Below are 23,097 nucleotides of genomic sequence, written 5' to 3'. Positions count from 1 at the left end.
GGGTTTAGCAGGCCAATGCACATTTCAGTGGTGACATATCATTAGTGAAGTAGCTTGGGATCATTTGGAATGAAAGGTGATACAACAATGTCAGATACTGTTGTATATTTCCCAGTGCTTTGTGCAATTTTAAATGGATGAAGTGGAGAAGCTTCCTGATTTTTTGTTGTTTTATCAGTGGTTAGGGATTTTGCTGTTAAATAGCAAGTGTATCTCACATGGGGAAAGAGTGGTCCAGTGCCTGTGACACCAGAGTGGGGTCAGATTTGGGCTTTAGTTTGACTCCACCGCTGACCTCAAGCAAGACACGTCGCCTGTCTGTGCCTCAGTTTCCCCATATGTAACTAAGGTTAATTGTATTTACTTTCCTTGTAAGGCAATTTGAGCTATATGAATGAAAAGAGAGATGCTTTAGTAGCTGCAGTAGTGACTTCAATTTGTGTATTGTAGTGTTTAGGCTTAGAGGAGTATCCCTTTAAATAGTTTGAGAGCCATCTGGTGCTCACTGTGTTTTAAAAGCTGCAAGGAATCAGCCAGAGTAGCAGTTTGTATGAGGCATGTTTGTGTATCTTTAGGAAAGACAAGTATTTGGGATGTGGCTGTTCCTGTCTGGTTTCTTTATATAGTTATTATTGTGCAAAGAGCAAAGAGCATAGAGTTGGCACCTCCTTACACGTAGACTCCAAAATTTTGTAGCACTTCTCCCCCACAAGCATCTAGTGCGTGGATGCTGTTTCAGTCATTAGCAAATGTTCTGCTTAATCAGTTTACCATCCTGGCATTTCCACACTGGAGAGTTTGTGTAGCTGCTTGAAGTGACAGAAGGAAACAAACTCATATCCTATTGTTGTAGAGGTCTAGGATGTCCAACATCCAGAGCAAGCTCTTGAACTCACAACTCTTAGGGTCAAATCCTGCTCTTAGATATGTACATATGAATCCCATTGAAGTGGATATGAGAACATCCATAAACAGAATTTAGCACAGAGAATTTATTCCTTCATCTGCATTTATCAGCTGAAGTATGGAAAAACTCCCTAATAAAGAACTAGTGCAAAATTCTCTGAAACTCGTCTCATTCACCTGTGAATTATCCTTCCTCAAAATCAAGGCTTGCTAGTGGTTACACTTTCTGCTGGGAATTTATTTCAGAGAATGTGATGCACCTGTAGTAGGTTATTGACCATTACCTTACACTGTAAATCTCAAAAGATCTGGAGGGTTAGTTTGGGTAAACATTTAAAAGACTGAATTAGCCCAGCCTTTTAGACCTGTAAAATAGATAAATTAAACTTTCCCACTAGAATTCCAGCTCTCCACACAGCCAGTTGGGCCAGAAGAACCTTTCTTGCTTTATTTTGGCACTTTCACTTGCAGCCCCAGATGAAACCTGGAACAGCAGAACCATGTGACAATGCAAAATGACTAGAGACAGTCCCAAGCCACGATATCTGAATCAGGGACCAAACTTTCCCAATATTTGGACCCAGGATTTGGTTTGGAGTTTGACTTTATAGAAAAGTTATACAGAAGTTGTCTAAAGCTTTTCTTACTGATCACTAATTTCATTTTCTTCATCTCTAAAGATGCTCATAACCTCGTATCTTTGTGGGTGAGGCTTTAGGGATACACTAACAAAAGGAATAGGAGTACTTGTGGCACCTTAAAGCCTAATAAATTTATTGTAGCATAAGCTTTCGTGGGCTGCAGCTCACTAACAAAAGGGTATTCTCACGTTGGTAGAAATAACATTGCTCCTACTGAATGACTTACTCCTGTAGTATCTGCCATTAGCATGTCTAGTGTTGTCTTCATGCCTAGTGCTTTAAAGTTGGAAATAGTTCTCACAGCACTGGCATGCCTGAAGCTGGGGAAAGGAATAGAGGTGGGGAACTACCCAGGAGACTGCTTATTCAGGAGGTTGAACTGAGGTTTCCGAACTAGTCAAAGCATGTGTAGTCTGCACAGACAAGAAAGACAAGTATAATGTCCCATTGCCCAACTCATTTAACTATGAACCCTGATGCAGAACAATGAGCTACTTTAACCACTGACCCATTTAATTCCTGTACAGAGATACAGTGCATCATTGTTTGTTTATTGCTGGAGGTCTGTTGATATCATGGTTTGCCGATTTCTAACACAAGATGATGCCAAGATTCTTAGGACCTAATCTGACCCAATTTACACCCATCTGGTGTGAATGCAGCACAGATGACTTTATTCAGCTACTCTTGATTTACGCTGATGTAACTTAGATCAGAGTCAGGCATGTAGATGGGGTCCAGCTCCAAAGTTTGGGGCAGGAGCCTAGGTTTTGGTCAGTCCCTAGCCGTGTAGAGAGAGATAACGATCTCTATATGAACTTCCCTGAGTTCAGGTTAAGGGTTTTGTTCTGGGCCCTGTTTTGAAATGATGTTCAAATCTAGTTCACTTTTTGTTGATGGGTTGGATGCTGTAGCTGCTTCTCTGCAGACGGAAGCAGCCTCCATTGCTGCCCAGTGTCGCATCCTCGTGCCCTGCTTGTTTGAATAGACATTCTCTGCAAGAAATTGCTTGCTCTTTCTACCAGCAGGGGAAGGGGTTAATATCCTGTGGGCAGAGGTCCGGTACAGAGTGCCCATTGCACTTGCATGCATACCAAAGCAGTAACTTGCAGGAATGCTGCACAGCAGAACGTAAACATCTTGTGTTTATTTCAGCACTCTGTGTGTGTACAGTGTGTTCCTCTGTAAGGAAATTAACAATGCAAAATGAGGAATTTTCCTCCAGGGCGGATTGGCAGGGGCCCTGGAGGTTTTTCGCCTTCCCCTGCAGCGTGGGGCACGGGTCGCTTGCTGGTGGTTTCTCTGCAGCTTGAGGTCTTCAAACCAATTTTGAGGATTTCAATAACTCGGTCCTGGGATAGGGGTTGTTATAAAATTGGATGGGTGGGGTTCTGTGGCCTGCCTTGTGCAGGAGGTCAGACTAGATGATCAGATTGGTCCCTTCTGACCTATGAGTCTATGAGTCAGATAAATAAGCAGTGTTATTTGATTGGCATGGATGGAAATGGAAGGTATCCCTGACCCTGATCCCATCATCTATGTGAGCATAATGCATGGCAAGGGGCCAGGTCAATTAACTGGGTGGAGCAGTTACATTTGCAGCCTTTCCCCCGAGGTAGGGCTTGAATCTCCTCCCTTGTACTTGCTACCTGCAGGGGCTGCTCCCTTCTCTTCGCGGGGGTTGGGTCCTGGGTGCAATTGTTTTTGTGACGCCTGGTGCCTCCACCCAAGGTGATTCCTGACTGCGCTCAAGTCACAATATTGCTCCCACTGCTGGCAAGGAGTATAAAACACAGCACACTGGAAACAGTAAAGTACCTGAACACAAACCCAGCAAAGAAATGACACCCCCCCCCCCAAATAACAACATAACAAAGAGGGACTTTATTGGGAGCAGGAAGATGGGATCCGGGGAAGGAAAAGGTTAGCGTTAACTAATAATACTGAACATCAACACATTTTCCACCTCCCAACACTCCCATCTCTTCCCAACCCCCGGCTCCCTCCCTAGCACCTCTCCAGGCGGATGGTACCCAGAGGCTGAATCCGGAGGCAAGTGCTGCAGTGCTGTGAATGTTGGCTGGCTTAAACAAAAAAAAAAAAAAGGGGTCCTCTAACAGTGTCTTCACCTAGGTGGGACAGAGTCCTCTCTTGGCTTCCTGGTCTTCAGTCCTGTGGGGGGGTCTCACCTGGCTCTTGGTAGCCAGTGCCGGCTTGGATCTCTGCCAGTCTGGATGGTGATCGCTGCAGAGTTGTCACTGCCTGGTCCTTGCGACTTTCCTGCTGCAGTTCAAAGACCCCTTTATGGCACGGGGGAGGAGGGAGTTAACCTGAGGCTCCTTGTGCTGTTCGGCTTCTCTCAGCTTCAAGACCCAACGCTAAAACTAAACCTAGTGTCTGTGTCTCTGAGTCAGGCTGCATCCTTTCATTGAGGGCTGAGCAGCCCTGGCTCATCATTTACCCAGCAAAGAGCTCAGCTGGGGTTTCTAATTCCTCTCTCCCTGCCCCTGTCTCCAATCATGTTGGGAGATGGTGTCAGAGCACTCCGGTAGTCATTATTGTCATGGTCCAGAGGGTAGGACCCGCTTTGTGGCTCAGTCCAGCATTCTAGGAGCTGGCAAACTCCAAAAGTGGGTTACACCTGTGTAATCAAAACAGTCAGGCAGCTGTGATATGTCCCCTATTTAAATTAATAATTCTATTAGCTAGCATTAAGCGAAACCTTCCCACGTTCAAAGCAATGTACAGGCATTAACTATTGTATATACTCGTTCATTAGCCCGTTCGTTTATAAGCCGATCCCCCAAGATGGTTAGGTAAAAGTAGCAAAAACTATGCGACCATTTCATAAGCCGATCCTATATTTCAGGGGTTGGCAAACTTTGGCTCCTGGCTCATCAGGGTAAGCCGCTGGCGAGTCGGGATGTTTTGTTTACTTGGAGCGTCTGCAGGCATGGAGCCCCATAGTTTCCTGTGGTCGTGGTTTGCCGTTCCCAGCCAATAGGAGCTGCGGGAAGTGGGAGCTGCAGGAAGTGGCAGTTCCCGCAGCTCCCATTGGCTGGGAACGACGAACCATGGCCACAGGGAGCTGAGGGGCTCCACGCCTGCAGACGCCCCAGGTAAACAAAACCACAATGTATTAGATATTCAATTTAGTGATTCCATAGAGTTTAAAATCATCACATTTTGGTGTAGACACGTTTATAAGCCGACTCCCGCTCTTTGATGCATCACTTTTTTACCAAAAATATTCGGCTTATGAACGAGTATATACAGTAATTAATCCTCCAAAAATACCCTTTGAGTGAGGGGTTGTTCTTCCCTTTGCATAGATGGGATATCTTTCAACTTAGTCCTTATGGGAAGGGTGGGCTCAATTGTTCTGGATATGATGGTCCCATCTTAATCTTCAGAAGAGATGTAACTTGAGCACAAATGTCTCCATATGCTCTGCCAATGTACCTCTATCATGAGCCAGAGAAACCACTTCCAGAGCCAGCTGATAGCTCAGTCTCTGTGAGTAACACAATTCTTAGTTCCTCTGCCAAAAAGGAAGCCAGCTAGCGTTATTGATGGTGCTTTCATGTGGATATCAGTCTACTAGAAACTGTACTCAAGTCACCACATCATTTAGCTGTAGGACGGAAAGGACTTTTCACCACTACTGTCCCAGGCCAAGGCTAGATCAGTGAACTCTGGCTGTATTCCAGTGGAAAGCTAAGTAAAGAATGCATGCACAGGATCGTTTCCCCTGAACTTTAAGGTCATATGAAGAACTTTAAAAAGTGGAAAGTAGAGAGCCATGCAAACTGCAGTCCCCACAGGAGAGCTTATCTGATTTCTCCTGCCGAGCTGTGTTCTAGAATGAGGAGGGGTTACAGTGAAACATACAAGGGGACATGTTGTACTGCGGACTGGCCAAACTGCTATTTCCCAGGGTTGCCTCTACAGTTTGTTACTACAAGGAGTGGGTTGGGAAATCCTTATTTGCTTTAAGATTTTGTGTGTAGCTTGTTCCCTAGAATATTGTTCACTGGAGGGTTGGTGATTGTGTTGGTCTTTATATAACTCTGCATGAAACATGCCTATTTTTTGCTTTATCTCTATTGAAACTCTATAGCTTCTCCTGTTCATCCAGTCAAGATGTTCAGAAGGGATTAGATAATAGGTGCTTCCATTTTTGGGGTTTCCAACTTGAGGCATCTTAAAGAGGGCCTGATTTTCAAAGGTTGAGAGCTTTCTGAAAATCAGCCCTCTCAGGTTGGGCATCAAAAAATGAAGGTATGTGAAGTGACAAGTGAAAACATTGGCCTCCAGGTTTCTTCCCGAGCCCTAAGCAGTGGTGGAACTTCACTTGGATGCATTTCCAGCTTGATCTGGTGCAAATGAATCCCAAATCTAAGCAGCTTAAGTAGTGTGTAGGTGTACGTATGTTAATCTGTGTGTGTGTATGTGTGTTTCATTATCCATTTGAACTCATTGGGGTGCACATTGTCATTGTTTGTTGCTTGGCTGTCTCTTAGCATTTTAGGCCCAAGTTCGGGCTGGTTCTGAGTGCTGTCAAATCCCATGTGCTTCACTGAAGGCAGTCAGGACCTTGCAGCAGGTGCACATGGCTGTGCTGGATTGGACCCATCTTGGGGAAGCCCAGTTGTGCTCTGTTTCACTCAGTCCTACAGTTGCTCTTTGACACATGCTTGAGTGCTGACTTCCTTTTTCTTCTCTCTTCTTTCAACAGTTGCGGCTTTGATCACTTCTGAGCTCCTTCCGGTGTCCGGACTATTGGGACTTTAAATTTTACAGACAGTTACCATTCAGTTCCTGGGGTTTCCTCACTTTTCTCCTCATCACCTTCCCCTTCCCCCTTTCCCTCTTATAAAACTCCAGTGCATTGTGAGATTGCCATGGAGGCAAGGGAGACCCTAGGCAGCTCCCGGCAAAGGGGAGGCGAGGCGGATTTCCTGCCGGCCACAGTTGCCTCTGCGAAGCCTCCACCTGCTTCTAGTTGCACAGGGGAGACCATGTTGCCTGCTTCAGGCTCCGGGAAAGGGATCCCGGTGAGCGGAGAACGACTGGAGCCAGAAGAAGAGGATGAATTGGGTTCTGGGAGAGATGTGGATTCCACTTCCAATGCGGACAGCGAGAAATGGGTGGCAGGAGATGGCCTGGAGGAGCAGGAGTTTTCAATCAAGGAAGCTAACTTTACAGAGGGGAGCCTGAAGCTGAAAATCCAGACCACTAAGAGAGCAAAGAAGCCCCCTAAAAACCTGGAGAACTATATCTGCCCACCTGAGATCAAAATCACCATCAAGCAGTCTGGCGAGCAGAAACTCTCCCGAGGTGGGAAAAATAGCAAAGCAGCTAAAGAGGAGGACAGAGGGCACTCCAAAAAGAAGGTAAGGATACCAGTGCTTTCAAGTGGCCTCTTATTTATTTTTCCTCTTTATTAGCTCTTCACAGCTGATGAACGGAGCTGTTTCCCTCCTCTCCCTGGCCCCCTTTGCCTGTTTTTACATAAGACTGTGCTGCATGGACGAATGAGATAATCTGATCAGACACTCTGAACGACGAGGACCAAATTCTGCCCACAGGTGCATGCATGCAACTCCTACTGGGCCATGCCCCCAGCCTTCCTGGGAAGGTGTTGGGAGCCAGCTGCATGCCTCTGAGGGCAGAATTTGGCCCTGGGTATTGGACTCTGCTTTTGCAGACATAATAAGAACCAGTCCTGTTACCAAAACAGGTCTGGAATACAATGGGTTTTCCTGTTCCTGCTTGCTGTATGGGGAGACCATCTGCCTTGCTAGGAACTCCTGGGAGTGGGGCTAACCTGGGTGGCCTGCACCTCTGTACTGTGGCTGATTACCTGAGTCCATGCAGCCCGGAATCTGTTGTGTTTCTGAAGGTCACGGAAAGGCTAGACTAATCAGCTGAGAACAAAAGGTGTCCGGTGTGTGTGTGTGTGTGTGTGTGTGTGTGTGTGTGTGTGTGTGTGTGTGTGTGTGTGTGTGTGTGTGTGTGTGTGTGTGTGTGTGTGTGTGTGTGTGTGCGCGCACAGGAAATAACCTTCACCCAATTTGCCAAGCTCTGTTTGGTTAACACGGAGCTGATATAAACCAGGGACAATCCAGCATTCCCATGTACAATATGAAGATGATCTTGAATTGTCCTTTATAATAGCCAGTGCTGAGAAGGTCAAAATTATGATCCTTCAAAGGCCTTTTCTGTTTTGTATATAGTTGAGAATTAAGATTATTAATTAAATGACTGATAAATGATGTCCCCTATTTCTAACCGCTATGTGTCTGAGCACAACTGCTCAATCCCTTAGTTTTGTAAGCTTTTGATTGCATTGTCAAATACAGGTATGTGTGCAGAGAACAAACACGCTTGTACCTATAGACAGGGCTAATGAGTCCATTACGCTCGATTACAGCATTGTGCGGGCTGTAATCAACATTACAGTTATGGTTGAGAAGATCCCTCCATTATTAGCCCCATTTTCTTCCAGGTGCTTATCATAGTCTTGAAATACCCTTTGGGCTGCGATTTCTTGTTCTTTACATTGGGTGGAAATGCATGATCCTGTGTTGGTTTAGCCAAAGTGAATCTTAAGGACTGTGAACTCATGAGGACTGAAAGCAAGGAGAATTTGTCTCTGAATCCCAGTGAATAACATACTACACGTGGGGGGAATACGTTACTTTTAACTCAGTGAAGTGATTTCTTTGGACCATTTATCCACTATGATGTGGATTTCCAGATCTCTGGATATCCACTAACAAAAATAAATGCTTAGGCCCAGATACTAATAACCTTACTTGCACTGAGTAACAATCTACTCCACAAGCAGTCCTGTTGATTTCAATGGGAGTGTTTGTTGTGTGAACTAGAAACCAACATTAATAATGGTATCACAATCTGGCTGTTAATGATTGTGTGTCCAAACAAACTCTTGTAGACTCACATGATTGTGGCACCATCCTGATAAGAACACACACTGACTATAGTGATGTATATTGATCAAGAAGAGCTCCCAGGGTTTTATTGGAATTCAGGGTCAAATTAAAGATACTAGCCTCGTAGTGTGTTTAGCTGCCTGCATGGCCATCCAACTAAAGTGGTTATTGGTTTTTTGTTTTTTTTTTTAAATCAACAAACAATAGTTGTGGAAGTGCCATGCAAAACGCCTACAGCACTGCAATTTTAAGGATGAGATTTGACTCATGCAAAGGTCAGGAGATTCAAAAATACGGATCTCAGCAGCTTTTTGCTGGTCTGTGGGTAGAGTACGAGACTTTGAAGTTCATGACACCAAGCATTTCTGTAGCACATGCTTCCATGAGGGATCAGAGCCCCCTTGTGCTAGGCACTGAACACCCATATAACAAAAAGACTGTACGCTCTTTGGAGCAGGGTAATCGAAATATACGGCAAGAGACAACAGGTGGATACAATCCACAGATGGGGAGCACAAGATAAGGGTGAGGTGTTTATGATTAGCATAATAAATGGGGCTTACAGTTGACCAGCTGTCTAACTGTTGTCCAGTTGGAGTTTCCTTGAAGAAGAAGCGTGGAGAGGGATATAAAGGAGGACAATGCGGTAGCTTTGATGATTTTCACAGCCAAATGTCCCTGCCCAAGAAGAGCTAGCAGTCTGCAGGGCTTGATCTTGAAACCATGAAGCCAGTAGGATTGCTCACGTGAGTAAGTGCTGCTCACCATCCAGCTTGCAGAATCAGGCCCTAAATGAAGGCAAGTTGTAACGAGATGATGACAGACCTTGCCGGGGTCAGGTAAGGAGAAGAGAGGTCACAGGGTGCAACGATGAAATCATGTGGTTGCTGAACGACTGATGTGCGCGTCATGAGGGTTACACAGAATTTTTTTGTAAAGATACAGTTAATTTGAGGTTAGAAGGAAACTGCAAGTTGAAATTTGACTTGAACCGGAGCTGAGTCTTTCTTGCCCCTCTGTGGGTTTTTCCCATGTAGAAGAGTATGCATCTCATATAGAGAGTCTTTGCATTGGCTTACAGAAGTACTGCCAGCTTTGTTTATGTGTGAGAAAGACACTGTACTATTTAAACCAGCCAGGGATCTGTGGTGCTTTAGTGGTATTTATTCCTACAGTTATACTGGCTTCATCTCTTGTTGCTTTAGCAAAAGCAAACTCAACAGATCACCAACCGGGGGGGGGGGGGGAGGAAAACAATAGCAATCAAGAACAATACACTGAAGCCTGTGGGCCAGATTTTCTGCAGGCATAACTCCATTGGTCTCAGTGGAGATGTTGGCCCAGTATATTTTTTTCCTTGGGACTGAGAGCAGTGACACTATTCCAGTTTACCACCCAGTTCCGTATTCAGGGCTACGCACTATTTTGAACTCCCAGTGAGGCATGTTCGTGGATCAAGGGCTCTACGTAGCTAGGCTTGGTGGAATTCAATTTTTTTTTTTTTTTATAATTTTGACGGATAATATCAGTGTTGATTTTTCAGCATTTTTTTTTTCATTTTGATCTACTGAAATGTTCACAGTTGTGGGACATTATTTAACGCCGGCATTACAACACGTTCTATACAGTTTGAGGCAGCACTCCACTAAGTTCTCAAGCAGCATTTGTCTTACTTCGCCTATCTGAGAATGTCAATTATTATCGATTATTATTTTTTTGTTGGTTTGTATGTGTACGGTGTAATTGACGTGTATCTATATCTACTGATAAAAAATCAAACCCTTCTCAGGTTATCCATTGCCCTTAATGTGAATGACAGTGGTGTAAATGGCTGTTTTACACCGAGAGGACTAGTGTTCAAATTTATTTTTCCCCTCAAGGAGGAGCTAACTCTATTAGGACTTGAAAAATCACTTAGGTTTGTTGCATAATAATTTAAGCCACAGCTACAGTTAGTCCCCAGTGCGTACAAATACCTCTTCAGCATGCTTGCAGCAGTCTCAATACACATAGCACAGAGGGCAAGTAATGAAAACATGGAAGCAATTTAAGTAACAGCATGTGGGTACACAAAGGAGTGGTGATGCCAGTAATGTAAAAGAGCTGTGAACTGGGGCGGTAGTGTTTATTCAGTGGCCACATAGGGAGGGAGTTATGCCTATTTCTTAGCCCTATAGTGTTCTTCTGGGCTAATGCATCGGTTCTCAGACTGGTCCATGGACCACTAGTGCATGATGGAATGGGGTCAGTGGAGATCTGTCTGCTCACCAGGGGAGGGGGAGGAGTGCTCCAGTCTTTGTTTCCAGCAGCTATATTACATTAAAAGAAGCCAGACATATACTAACTACTTTCCTCCTGTTGCTTTTCCATGTGAACAATCACTGCAGTTGCCCGGGGATGTTATGAGAGTGGAGGGAATCCAGGAGACGATTTTATTGGGTGTGGTTCCCATTATGAAAAAGAATTCACAAATCCTTGGCCTAATGGTTTGAGACTTCGGCTGTAATCCAGGAATGTCTTGCTTTCGGTCCTAGCTCTGCCAAGTTTTTTGCCCTAGTTTCCCCCTCTGTGAAAGGAGGCCGATGGTAGTGACTTGCCCATTTTGCCGGGCTCCTGTAAAGACGGATTCCATTTTGGTTAGTATTTGTACAGTAATTTGTAAAATTGCTCTGTAAATACTTGGTAGTATTTCAGTTGTTCTCTGCACTGGGTTGGACGGGGCTGAGCCATTGGTGTTTACAACACCCATTGTTCTGTATCTGCAGAGGACTTCCTAACTGTCACAGGTGGCTGAGGATGATCTCCCTTTAAAACGACTAGCCACCCCGTGACTGTCACAGACCGGGTGAAAGGGAGGTGGATCTCAGCCCACTTGTGACTCAAAGGTATATTCTGAGTAAGAAAACACAACATAAGCCACAACTCCGCTACCTTGCAAGCGACGAATTTGCCGCACATGCCGTCACTTCCACACCTGCAGAGGGGCCATTGCAAGTCTGCATCTTTTAGTCGATCCTAGCGCATTTCCCTTTGGAAGTGGGCAAACAAGCTGTCAGCTTTGATGGGCACTAAAAGCATGGCACCACATGCTAAGAAACAATCCATCAACATTCCAGGCCTGTCTCACGGGGTTTAAAAAGCCCCAGATGAGAAGTAGTTCTGTGGGTTTTTTTTTTCTTCCTTCCTTTGCTACCCTCTGTATTTTCCTATTGCTGTAAACACTTGATTTTTGTTGTTGTTGTGTTACTTAGTGTGCCAAGCTTCCATTCGAGTTCCTATCATATGCATAATTCACTGCCTCAGGGTATGAAAACGCCTTTTTTTTTTATGCTTAGGAAGGGTGACTCAAGTTATCAGTGAGATATGAGCAGTAGCGGTAACATTTTTCTTGTGTGCATTCATAGGAAGCTCTGCTCCTGGGATTCTCTCATATATACATTTGATTTTAAATCAAGAGTGGCAGTCTTTATCAGGAAGTTCCTTTCAAGCGCCCCTTTCTCCTTAATTTCCATTCGCATGCTTTCCTTTCACTTTGTATACCCTCCACACAGGCACTTTCCCCTTGAATTCCTACGTGTTCCTGTCTCTCTTGTTCATATCCTTTTCCCTTTGGAGTAGCATGCACATCGTGAACATTTCCCCCTTGGCTTGCGGCCTGCACACTTCCCTTTCCCTGCAGGTTCTCATGAGCCTTCACAGTATCTCTCTCTCTCCTGTCCAATTACCCCTGTGCTGTATTCCTTTCCCTTCTGATTTGCATGCAGGATCCTCAAATTGCTCACAGTTCATATTTGTTTCTCTTTGAGAAGGGCATATCATTTTGGGATCCCCTTGTGTGTATGATCATCTCCCTTTGGGATTTGAACTTGGATGTAGTTGGCATAAGCCCTTGTCTTTCAAGAAAGTTGTGATTTTTTTTTTTAAAGGTGCAGTTATATGAAGGACTTCTCCCCCTTCCTGTTGTTTTTTCCCCTTCTTTTTAATTTTTTTTCTGATGGACAGATGGTCACCTCCAGTTCCCTACCTTTAAAGAGCAAATGATTGGAGGAGGAGTGGGGATGAGTGCATGAAAAGAATATTGATCCAAACTCCAAAATTAAGAGCAAATTTAAAGGGGCAGAGTTAAATAATTTGAACTCAAAGGCCTAATTCTCCACTGTCTTGTATTGTCATTTACATCAGTTCAAAGTGGGTCTGAAGTGCTAGCAGCACAGAATGGTAAGGCTAGCTTTTTCAGCTGCCCCCACAGGATGCTGGGCACAGCTAAGGAATCACGGCACGTAGGAGCCTATTATAGGCCCTTGATCTTGAGGATGGTTCTGCTCTGGGGACCAAGCCAGCATAGATCAGAGCAGCCTTGAGGTTGCTCTAAACTATACTACTTATACCAGATGTCATTTTGGCAGTGAGGGAGGACTAGGGTATAGGAAAGGTGGTGGTATAGGATCTATCCTTTATACCAGGGAATGGGAGAGGTGTGCTGCAGCAGCTGTGTTCCAGCAGAGCAACTAACATGAGGGGAATCTTCCACTGGCTGGATAAAATGACTTCTGGCAGCTTTGCACTGGGAGACCAGCACAACACTGCCCTAAGAGGCCTGTGTGGGCCTAAATATGGAGAATCAAGCCTCAAATATTTCTGAAATGTTTTTGTAAATTTAAATTATTTTTTTTTCTGTCCCCCACAGTGTTGGAAACACCAGTTAGAATACCTTGGGTTGGCGCGTGAAAAAACAAAAAGTGAAATTATCTATAAACAAAATGAAAGCATGTGAGAAAGGAAGGATGATTTATGATGATGATTAAAATTCACTCATCCTGGCCCTTCCTTTGAGTTTTACCAGTGCTGCTGTTAGCAGGAAGTATTGTCTGCCTTAATCCATGTTATGGGTGTCTCTTGTGCAGGAGAAAAATGGGTCTCCCCCCCACTTTCATGACTTGCACAGACCAGCAGAGATCCATCCCTTATCGTCCAGGTAGCCTGCCAAAGGATGCTTGGCATTTTTGCATGTGGTCAGTTACTTGGTAAAGGAATAAGTATCAGTATGATTTAGTTGGGGATTGGTCCTGCTATGAGCAGGCGGTTGGACTAGATGATCTCCTGAGGTCTCTTCCAACCCTGATATTCTGTGATCACGGGGTGAGGGGAGAATGATACAGATTGCCAATGTAGGTGGTTTCTATTCACCAAAGCAAACTCCTGAATGAGAAGGACTGTGCTGTATTTGAATAAGTTTAGTGGCTATAGAGCCAGGATTTTCTCCACCCACTTCAACTCATCCATGTGGAGGCTGTTTTTCATTTAAATTACACAGCAGCCTCCCTCTGAATGTTTTCAGCTGGTCTCTTTCCTTCTAGTTCCTTGTTGATTTGAAGCTCTGGGTCCTGGGCCTTTAAACACAAGCCTCGTCTGTTGAAAACATGACAATATCCCCGTGCTGGCTTATGTGTTTATTGGACGCCAACTGGCTTTGGTCAGGAAGTAATTGGAATCAATTCTGGGCAGCTGGGGGCAGAGTGGAGAGGAGCTCAGACCTACTGCTCACAGATCCCTGATTCCTGGAACTGATTTGGCCATCAGGTTTTTCACTGCAGAATCATGGGAAAAGACCTCGGTGAGGAGAGGGGGACAGGAGATGGACTTTTTTCAGGTCTCGTCTTGTAAAAGCTCAGCCATGTCAGGATATGCCGGCTGCATTTTGAAAGCACTGCTTCTACTTTCTCGGAGTCCTCCAGATCAGTGCAGCTATGCTAGATACTGGGCATGCACACCCCCTTCTCCTTCACACATTTTCACAGCCTCAACCCCCCTCCTCCTGCCTTCCCTCCAATTTACACACGTTCATTCAAACTCTCAGACACTTTGAGACAAATCTCCAGTGTCTCTTTCTCACATGTACAGCTGACCCCCAACTCCCTTCCATGGACATCTTCAGATGCACAGATTTACATTTACATAGCTCATACTTACATTTACCTCTCATTCTCACTTATATTTGCACACACAGACTCACTTCCAGCCCCTCCTACACTCACACTTGCCTTCCTGTTCAGTTTCACACCCAGTCTCACTCAGGCCTGGTCTACACCTCAAACGTAGACTGATCCTAGCTGGGGCTCAGGGATGTGAAAAATCACCCCCCTCTTTGCGAGAGATGTAGTTAAGCCAACCTAAGGCCTGGAAGAGACACAGCTAGGTTGATGGAAGAATTCTTCCGCCTCTCGAGGGGTGGGTTTACTAAGGCAACGGAAAACCCCCTTCCACCACTGCACCACTGTAGCGCTTGTAGTGTCGACGTAGCCTCTCACGTACGTTAGTGCACAAACAGCCTCTTCTCCCTCACACTCAGACACTTGTGCACATTCAACGGTATAGTCAAGGAAACTGCTTGGGCTTTCTTGGTTCACGGAACATGCCCTGAGCCGTAGATAGTGATTGCTCCTGCAGACTTTTGTTTACTTCCCTTACATAAACACCTATTTAGGAGTTGTCCCCTCAGCTTCACCTTCGTCTAAGGAAAATACCCCTGACAAAAATACCCCTTCTGTAGTTATTTAAAAATAAATGTTTAGACTTTTTTCCCCACTTTAGATGCTTAAAAGGCGTCAGTTTGATAAGTGGCCCTCAAATACAGGCTGAATTTACTGTGTTTTCCTGCCTTCCTTAACACAATCCCTAGACTACAGAGTCTGACTCTGTGTGGGAAACGTTATCTTTAGCTTATATTGGCACTGAAACCTTCTGCATACATTCAGTTAATAGGAGGTAGCTGGGGTGAGTGGGAATCTGACGGGGCCCGCCTGGAAACAAAAAGCATTGTTATTTCTATTAGAGCAGTGCCTAAAGGGTATGTCAACGCAGAGTTTTGGAAGCCACGGCAGACTCGGGCCAGTAGGACTCACTCTAGGGCGCCAAAGACAGCTGTGTGGACAGTGCTTTGAAGGGCTCAGTGTCTGAAGCCCACCTCTTCCCTAGGCATCAGAGCCCAAGCTCCAGCCCGAGCCGTAATGTCTACACGGCTGTTTTTAGCGTGGTAGTGCAAACCCTGCTAGCCCAACTCTGTTGAGCCAGGCAGGGAGGCTTGCAACCACAAGCTGTGTACATGTTCCCTAAAGGCCCCAACTAATATTGGGACTCGATGTGCTAGGCCCTGTGCAACCATAGAGTAAGAAACAGATCCTACCCTACCCTACCAAGCTTACTGCCTAACTACATAAAAAAGTGGGAGAAAGGAAATAGTGTTACCCTCACTGTACAGAAGGGGAAATTGAGGCATGATCAATTTTAAGTGACTTTACCAAGGTCATGCAAGAAACCTGTGACAGAGCTGGGGGTTGAACTTAACCCTCCTTCACCCCAGCCCAATTCCTTAACCACAAGATCATCCGTCTTTGAGAGCATGCTACCTTTATGTATTTGCCACCGATTGGTAGGTAAGAGATCAGGCGTGTGCAAGGGAGAGAAGGAACAAGCTGGGTAAAACAGCTTTTTGGCTTTCCTCTGAACTCCTTTGCTCTTGTGAGTGTCCTAGTCAGGCATTCAGTGCTTCTTTTATAGTGTGAATTCTTCTGCACCCCCCCAGCGGTATTTAAGGAAAAAAAGAGATTTAAAAATACTTCTTGGTTGAGATCTTGCCTTGTGAGCTTTAGCCTGGAGCAAGTTTTTATGGCTGGGTGTTACAAGCCTTCTGAAAACAGAAGTTTATTATGGGAGTGCAGACAGGCCTGCAACTCCAGCAGCACTCCTGGGCCCCTCCACAGCCAGAGTCTTTTGTCTTTTATGAATGCAGCCTGTGGCCATTGTGAGCGATATAGCAAGTCTATAATTTCCTGACATAATGACAAATCCAGGTCATATGGGAAAGTTACAGGTAAGAAATGTGATGGGGGAGGGGAAGAAATGCATAATAAAATCCATATCCAGTATTTTAGTAGTGACTAGTGATTTGGGGTGCTTCAATTTTGGGGTACCCAATTTGAGACCCCCCCTTAAAGAGCCCCAATTTTTAGGAGGTGGATACATAATCTTTCTGAAAACCAGTCCTCTTTAAAGATGCTGCACGTTGGCCATCCCAAATTGCTAGTTTCTTTTGGAAACCTTGGCTGTGCATATCAATCTGTTGCTTAAAAAAATAGGCTGTAGTTCAAAGAGGACTGATGGGGTTGATTCAGAAATGATGGGGTGAGGTTGCTGCATGCTGCAGGTCAGACTTGGTGATCAGAATGGTCCCGTCTGGCCTTAAATCTTTGAGATTATTATTAATAGCAAATGAGAAATACGCATTCTCATCCTCTTCTTAGACTCTTCAGTCATCGTGGGTGGTTCCTTGAGATGTTTAAGAGCTTTATTCTCCCACTGCCCTAGCTTTTTATTGTTGACGTGCCACTGATTTCAGCTGAGGGGGACAGAAATCTTCAAATATGTAAAAAGTTGTTATAAAGAGGATGGTGCTCAATTGTTCATCATGTACATGTTGATAAATTGGAGAAGGTTAAGAGAAGAGCCACAAGAATGATTAAAGGATTAGAAAATCATTATGGTGATAGACTCAAAGAGATCAACCTATTTAGCTTAACAAAGAGAAGTTAAGAGGTGACTAGATTTCAACCTATAAGTATCTACATGGACAACAAATACTTAATAACGGGCTCTTCAGTCTAGAAGACAAAGGTATAACATGATCCAAAGGCTGGAAGTGAAGCTAGACAAATTTAGATTGGAAATAAGGTGTAAATTGTTAATGTAACTAATCATTGGAACAAAGCTCGTGTTGGATTCTCCATCACAAACAATCTTTAAATAAAAATTGGCTGTTTTTTTCTAGAAGATCTGCTCTAGGAATTATTTTGGGGAAGTTCTATGGCCTGTGTTATACAGGAGGTCAGACTAGATGATCACAATGGTCCCTTCTGGCCTTGGAATCTATAAATGCTCACCAAGGGTAGGAGAAGTAATTGGCTTTGTTTGCAACAGGGTATATTTAGAGTAAATATTAGAGTTTCCCTAACTGTAAGGATAGTTAAGCACTGGAACAGGTTACCTTGGGAGCTTGTGGAAACCCTGTTCTGGAAGGATTAGACAAACACCTGTCAAGTATGGCCTAAATATACTTAATCCTGCCTCAGCATGGAGTGAGGGGTGGACTAGATGATTCTGTGAGTCACTCCTGATATACACCGGTGAAAAGATGAGTATCATCCTTTAGGGAGCTGGCATGTAATATTCACTCGTCCAGTGATATCTGGTTGAATGTGGTGCTAGGTTGGCAATGTCAAAGGAAGTGGCCTATCTGCTCTTGTTGACTACTCTGTTTTCTCTCAGGAGGTTCAGGTCTGAGCAGTGGAGCATGGAATACGACACCACAGATCAGACCATTGGTCCACTCCATGTTGGTTCCCACCTTCCACCATCAGCTGGTACCTGAAGCTTCAGGAAAAGACAACACTCCTGTAATGCAATTAGCTAGTTGTCCAGGGCAGTATACAGAGGGAAATTGCTTCTTTGGTTCTTCAAGGTAGAATCTACCTGCATAGGCAGCTTATTAAATGGCTTTTCTCTCAGTAAATTTGATATCACTGTATATGATAAAATAGTCCTTTTGTGCTGGGAGAGCATAATGGCTTCTCATTGGGACTTGTATTGTTGGACTGACCTTATTTCCTGGTATGCTCTTTGTTGGAAGCTGCCCACTAGAGCTAAACAAAACAGGGTCATGACGTTCCCTTGGGGAAAAGCTCTGAGTGACCTCTGATCATCTCTTACCCTCGCATCCAGAAATCCTCCTGCCTCCAGCTGGAAGGACTTTCCCTGTGGTGGGTCTCTTGATCCAAACGGGTCGCAGAGCATAGATTACCAGAAGCTTTTCCCAGATGAGACAATTATTGTGAGGCTACAACAAACACCAGCCAAAGAAGGGAGACATTTTACTTAGCACCACAGCCAAAGAAGTTAGTTGAAAATAACTGATGAGTTAATCTTGCCCCTGTCCTTCCATTGCTGGAGATTTATATGGTAATCTGTATGGGAGAATCTATATAGTTGAGTACAGTTTTAAATAATTCTCTCAACAGGGCTTCCATCACTCTCCTTGGGAGACTATTCTACTGTAATAGATTTAATCTTTAGAAAGAACCTCCCCTTCTTCTTCTGCTCCCTCGGTTATTCAGCTTCATTTTTCTTCCTATCTTAATTTCATGCAACCATTTGTAATTGTATTCCCTTGTGCCTGGCTTGATTTTTAAAAAGGGGTTCCAATCTGTCGAGCTGGAGAACAATGGGAATTGGTGACAGCATGATGCAAGGGACCTGAGTTCAGGTGATCAGCTCCTAGGACTGGCAAGAATGGCTATTAGCTCCCAACATGCACCCACTGAAATCAAGGGCAGTTTTGGCATTGACTTCAGTCGGAGGGGCCTCAGCATGTTCTACATCTGTCCTATGGGAGGGGAGCACCTCGTATTGCTGCTCTGTGTGCCTTCCCGGGTTGATTCACGGAATGTTATTAATCTGGATGGATCCATTTCTCTTCCCTACTGGACTTGACAGGGATCAGTGTTCACTGACTCCAGTAATTATTGTCACACGGGAGGCATAGATGGCTGCAGCACGAAGTCTTTGGGCCTAATCACAGTAACATAGAGATCAATGGGCATTTTGCCATTGACTTTAATTGGAGGAGCCTCAGTTTCTCAGAAAGGATGTAAAAGCTGGGAGTGGGGATGGGGAAGGTCAGAGGCTTAGACTGAGGGGTTTGGATGCTGGAGTGTGAATCCCAACAACTCACCCTTAGTGGCTCTAAAGCTCTGCACTACCTGGGTTTCTCTACGGCAATTCACTTGCTAATGTGTATTTGCAGCCAGCGTAAAAGCTGTTGATTCACCTTGTTTCAGTTTACAAAATGACTCATCCGGAATCAAAAGAAAAAGATGAATCTTTTTGTGTCAGCAAAAACCCCATGAAAGTGGAGTGGATGCTGATTAATGTCCAAATTGTGGCAGTGCAAAAAAAAATAAAAATAAAAAAGCATTCCCTGCGATGCTGTCGATTCAGCTGGAGAATTTCTTTACCTCTCCCTGCTAAAACATTATGGTGTAGGATTGTGAGGAGCTGCTAAACAGATGAGAGGGAAATGCTGCCTAGCTACCTAGCTATCTCTCCTTTCTCCTGTTCTGTTTTAAGAAAGCCCAAGATGTTATCATGGTAAACAGCAGCTGCACGTTAGATGTACCAGGCAACACAGTGCATCTTGTCCACATGGTTTCATAACTCTTTGTGAAATCCCCAGGTCAGAGGCCATTCCACTGTGCCCATCTTCATCACATCTCACTGATCTGTATCCTGGCAGGATGTTTTTTTTTTTTTTCCCTTTCTTTCTCCATGTATGGAATGAACCATCTGCTGCGTTGGCTTTCAGAAGAATTTTGAAAAATACCAATTTCCCTTTGTTCCCAAAGAAAAACTAAAATCAAGCCTGTATTTGCAGGGGTTTCAGAAGGGCTCGTATTGTGTTTCCTACTCCCCAAGGAAAGGTTGTCTTCTTTCTTCTTTTCTCTTTGATTCGATTCCCTGCCACTGTGTGAGTGAGTCTGAAGATGCAGCTGCTGCTGTCAGCTGGGGAAGGGAGTCCTCTTGTTTGAAACCCATGTGTTAATCCCTGGGTAGAAAAAGTAGAAAAGTAATCCCTCTCCACATACTCCCCCTTACTCTCATTCCACTCTTCTGAAGCCCTATTGGCTGATGAAAGTCCTCGCTGTGTTATTTTGGGTACTGACACATTTTAGGCACTATGTCTTCTAAGAACAATGAGCATCTCTGACCAAATAGCTGATAGCAGTTCACACCCATTATATACAGTACAGTTTGCCTCACAGAGTTAAATAATATAGTTACAATTATCTAAACTACAGGATGAAAAGAGCCAGGGTGCATGGGTCAGAAAAAGGATGATGCACTGTATAGTTATGGGCTGTGAAATAGGATATGAAAATAGATAGATAGTGGATGAGGCAGAAAGATACAGGAAGGCCCTTTCAGAGGGTGGGAGCAGCAAGGGAGAAACAGCGCCAAAGCTTATGCCAAAAGGAATCTAGGGTTTGGATGGGCATGAGAAAGGAGTTAGAAAGACACAGGAGTGGCCTGCAATACATCGATGGAAGGTTTCAAAGCAAGGAAGGCAGTTTTGATATGGATCTTGAAGTGGATGAGGAGTGAGTGGAGTTCTTCTTTGTTCAGGTGAGAAGGCAGGAGGCTGCACTGTGCCCAGTCTGAAGATCCTGGAGCTCTGGGAAATTCACAGCATTGCTGGAGGCAGAGGGGTCCTTGTGTTGCATGGCGGAGGTGCTGATAGGCAGATCTGTGGGACTAAGGCCAGGTCTGCATGAAAACATTTAGGTCAACCCAGCTATGTCGCTCAAAGGTGTGAAAAATCCACACCCCTGAGTGACATCATTAAACCAACGTAACTCCTGGTGTAGAGAACACTCGGTCAACGGAAGAATTCTTCTGTCAACCTAGCTTCTGCCTCTTGGGGAGGTGGATTAACCACATTGATGGGAGAATCCCTCCCATGGCCCGAATGAGTGTCTACACTGAAGGGTTCTGGCAAGGCAGCTGCAGTGCTGGAGCTGTGCTGCTGGAGCGGTTTAAGTGTAGACATAGCTTCAGAGACATGGGAGGGGAATGCAAGTTAATGGTCGAGAATAACACCGAGGTTATGTATATGGGATTCAAAGGGAGGGATGAGTTGAGAACGGAAAAAGAGAAGACGCCTCCTTTTGCGTTCTCCATACAGGGAGGGTCTCCAGAGACAGGGAGAGAGCAGTTAGATGAGAGGAAAAAGTAGAACAAGAAGAGGTGCAAGAGATGCCTGTTCCAGTCTAGTCTATTTACTGTTATGTGGCTCCCCCCTCATCACCAAATCACTGAAGTATTTCTGCATCATTAAAGAATGAATCCTTCCAATACCCCTGGGAGGTACGGAGGTGTTGTTATCCCCACTTTACAGACTGAGAGCTCAGGCACAAAGAGATGAGCTGATCTGACTCTGTGACAGAACTGGAAACGGAAGCCACTTACCCTGAGTCTCTGTCGAGTGTCTTAACCAAAGGCCCATGCTTCCTTCCCTAGATTGCTGAAAAGGCAGGTCCATGAGGGTGGGAAGTTGCATGGAGTCCAAGGCTGCCCTGAGGTCAAGGGGAATAAGGACGTTTAAGTGGCACCACCCCCAGCTGTAGACAAGCGGGTTTTTTGCTTTGTGGAGGAGGGCAGTTTCCAGTGCAGGGGACAGAGTGATATTGGCGAAGGGTGCTGTTGTGTGAAAGATGAGCAGAGTGGTATGGAGAGGATGTTTTCTCAAGTCCAGTGCTGTAAAGGAGACAGTGAGAGACAGTACAAAATAGTGACCGGGATTGTCAGGTATTCCTCATTATGGCTGCACTCAGTGGGGGACCTAGACAAACACTATTAGTGAGGATCTGGACAGGGCATGTATTTGCTGGGGGGTGGCGTTGTGGAGAACAATCCATTCTTTAGCCTTTGGCATGTCACAGATCTTTCCCAGCAGCCCTGGCCTCTTAGACCTCTTGCTGTTTATGTGCTTTTCACTGGCTTTACAGGTGGCTTGGTAGTGGGCATGGGGGGCTGCTGGCTTGAGTGTCCAGCTGCTGCCAGACTCTGAAGTGTTGACCTTCCAGATGACCAAATATCTTTCCTTTGGATTACGTGTGACCTTTGCTCCCAATTGTGAGGTCTTGCAAATTAACTCCTGTGCCATATTCCTCGCAATCTCTGTCCTCTTTCTGGGAAGCGGCGTCGTTGTTCCCCTCCCAGCCACCCCCATTGCTCCTCCACTGTGTTCCTCATGTTCATATAGAGGAATAATTGTTGGCCCTTCTTTTCCCATCCCCCTTTCTGATGTGTAGGCCATTTGCGTGCGGGAGGGGCAAGAACTGACTCGTGGGGGATAGGAAAGGGAGAAAGAAAAGGGGGAGGGGAGAATTGTTTGTTTGTTCAAGTCATTAGGCCTCAGATTTAAAAAAGGATTTAATCATCTCTGATAGCAATGTGCTTATGGCGTTTTAAAAATAACTCAATGAAAAAGAACAAGAAAGAGTGTGGGATTGAAATGTTTTTCTATAGATTTGTCAAAAATAAAAATTCTATTTTGGTGGCTCCCGTCCGCGTTGTACCTACTTCTGTATAGATGACCAAGCGTATTGTACTGGAGTTAGTATCTGCTTGGCTTGCTAAAATCCCCATCAATTATAGTCAATCACAGTTTAAACATTGTGTTTATTTGTTCACCATTTCTAGTATTTGTTTGCTTTGTGGGACAATGTAAAACACCCGGGTGTCATTTTCCTTTGTATTAAGTCAATTTCACTTTCTGGTTTACATGCGCTAATGCAATGCTTTTGGGTTTGAATTTGCAGTTCTCCCTTTACCACCAAATCCTCATCCTTTACCCCACCCTCCTGTCATTTTTACCAGAATGAAAAAATCAAAAGAATTTTCAGTCCCTTTAGCTTCAGCAAAACCAATTGTTAAACCTAAGTTTGGAATCTAAACTAAGTTGAAAATTCTGTTTTGTGATG

The 23,097-nt window shown here is 44.7% G+C and overlaps 1 protein-coding gene across 1 annotated transcript in view; it reads left to right on the top strand.

The window, feature by feature from the left end:
• The window catches only part of SETBP1 (SET binding protein 1), a 330,296-nt gene that overhangs the window by 12,019 nt on the left and 295,180 nt on the right, over nt 1–23,097 (top strand). Inside the window, exon 2 of the mRNA XM_030567249.1 lies at nt 6,286–6,943. Within this exon, the coding sequence (XP_030423109.1) occupies nt 6,452–6,943 (492 nt within the window). The 5' untranslated portion in view covers nt 6,286–6,451. The remainder of the gene's footprint in view (nt 1–6,285; nt 6,944–23,097) is intronic.

The sequence above is a fragment of the Gopherus evgoodei genome, chromosome 6 (assembly GCF_007399415.2).
Source record: "Gopherus evgoodei ecotype Sinaloan lineage chromosome 6, rGopEvg1_v1.p, whole genome shotgun sequence".
NCBI lineage: Eukaryota > Metazoa > Chordata > Testudines > Testudinidae > Gopherus > Gopherus evgoodei.
This window is presented reverse-complemented; position numbering and strand designations above follow the sequence as displayed.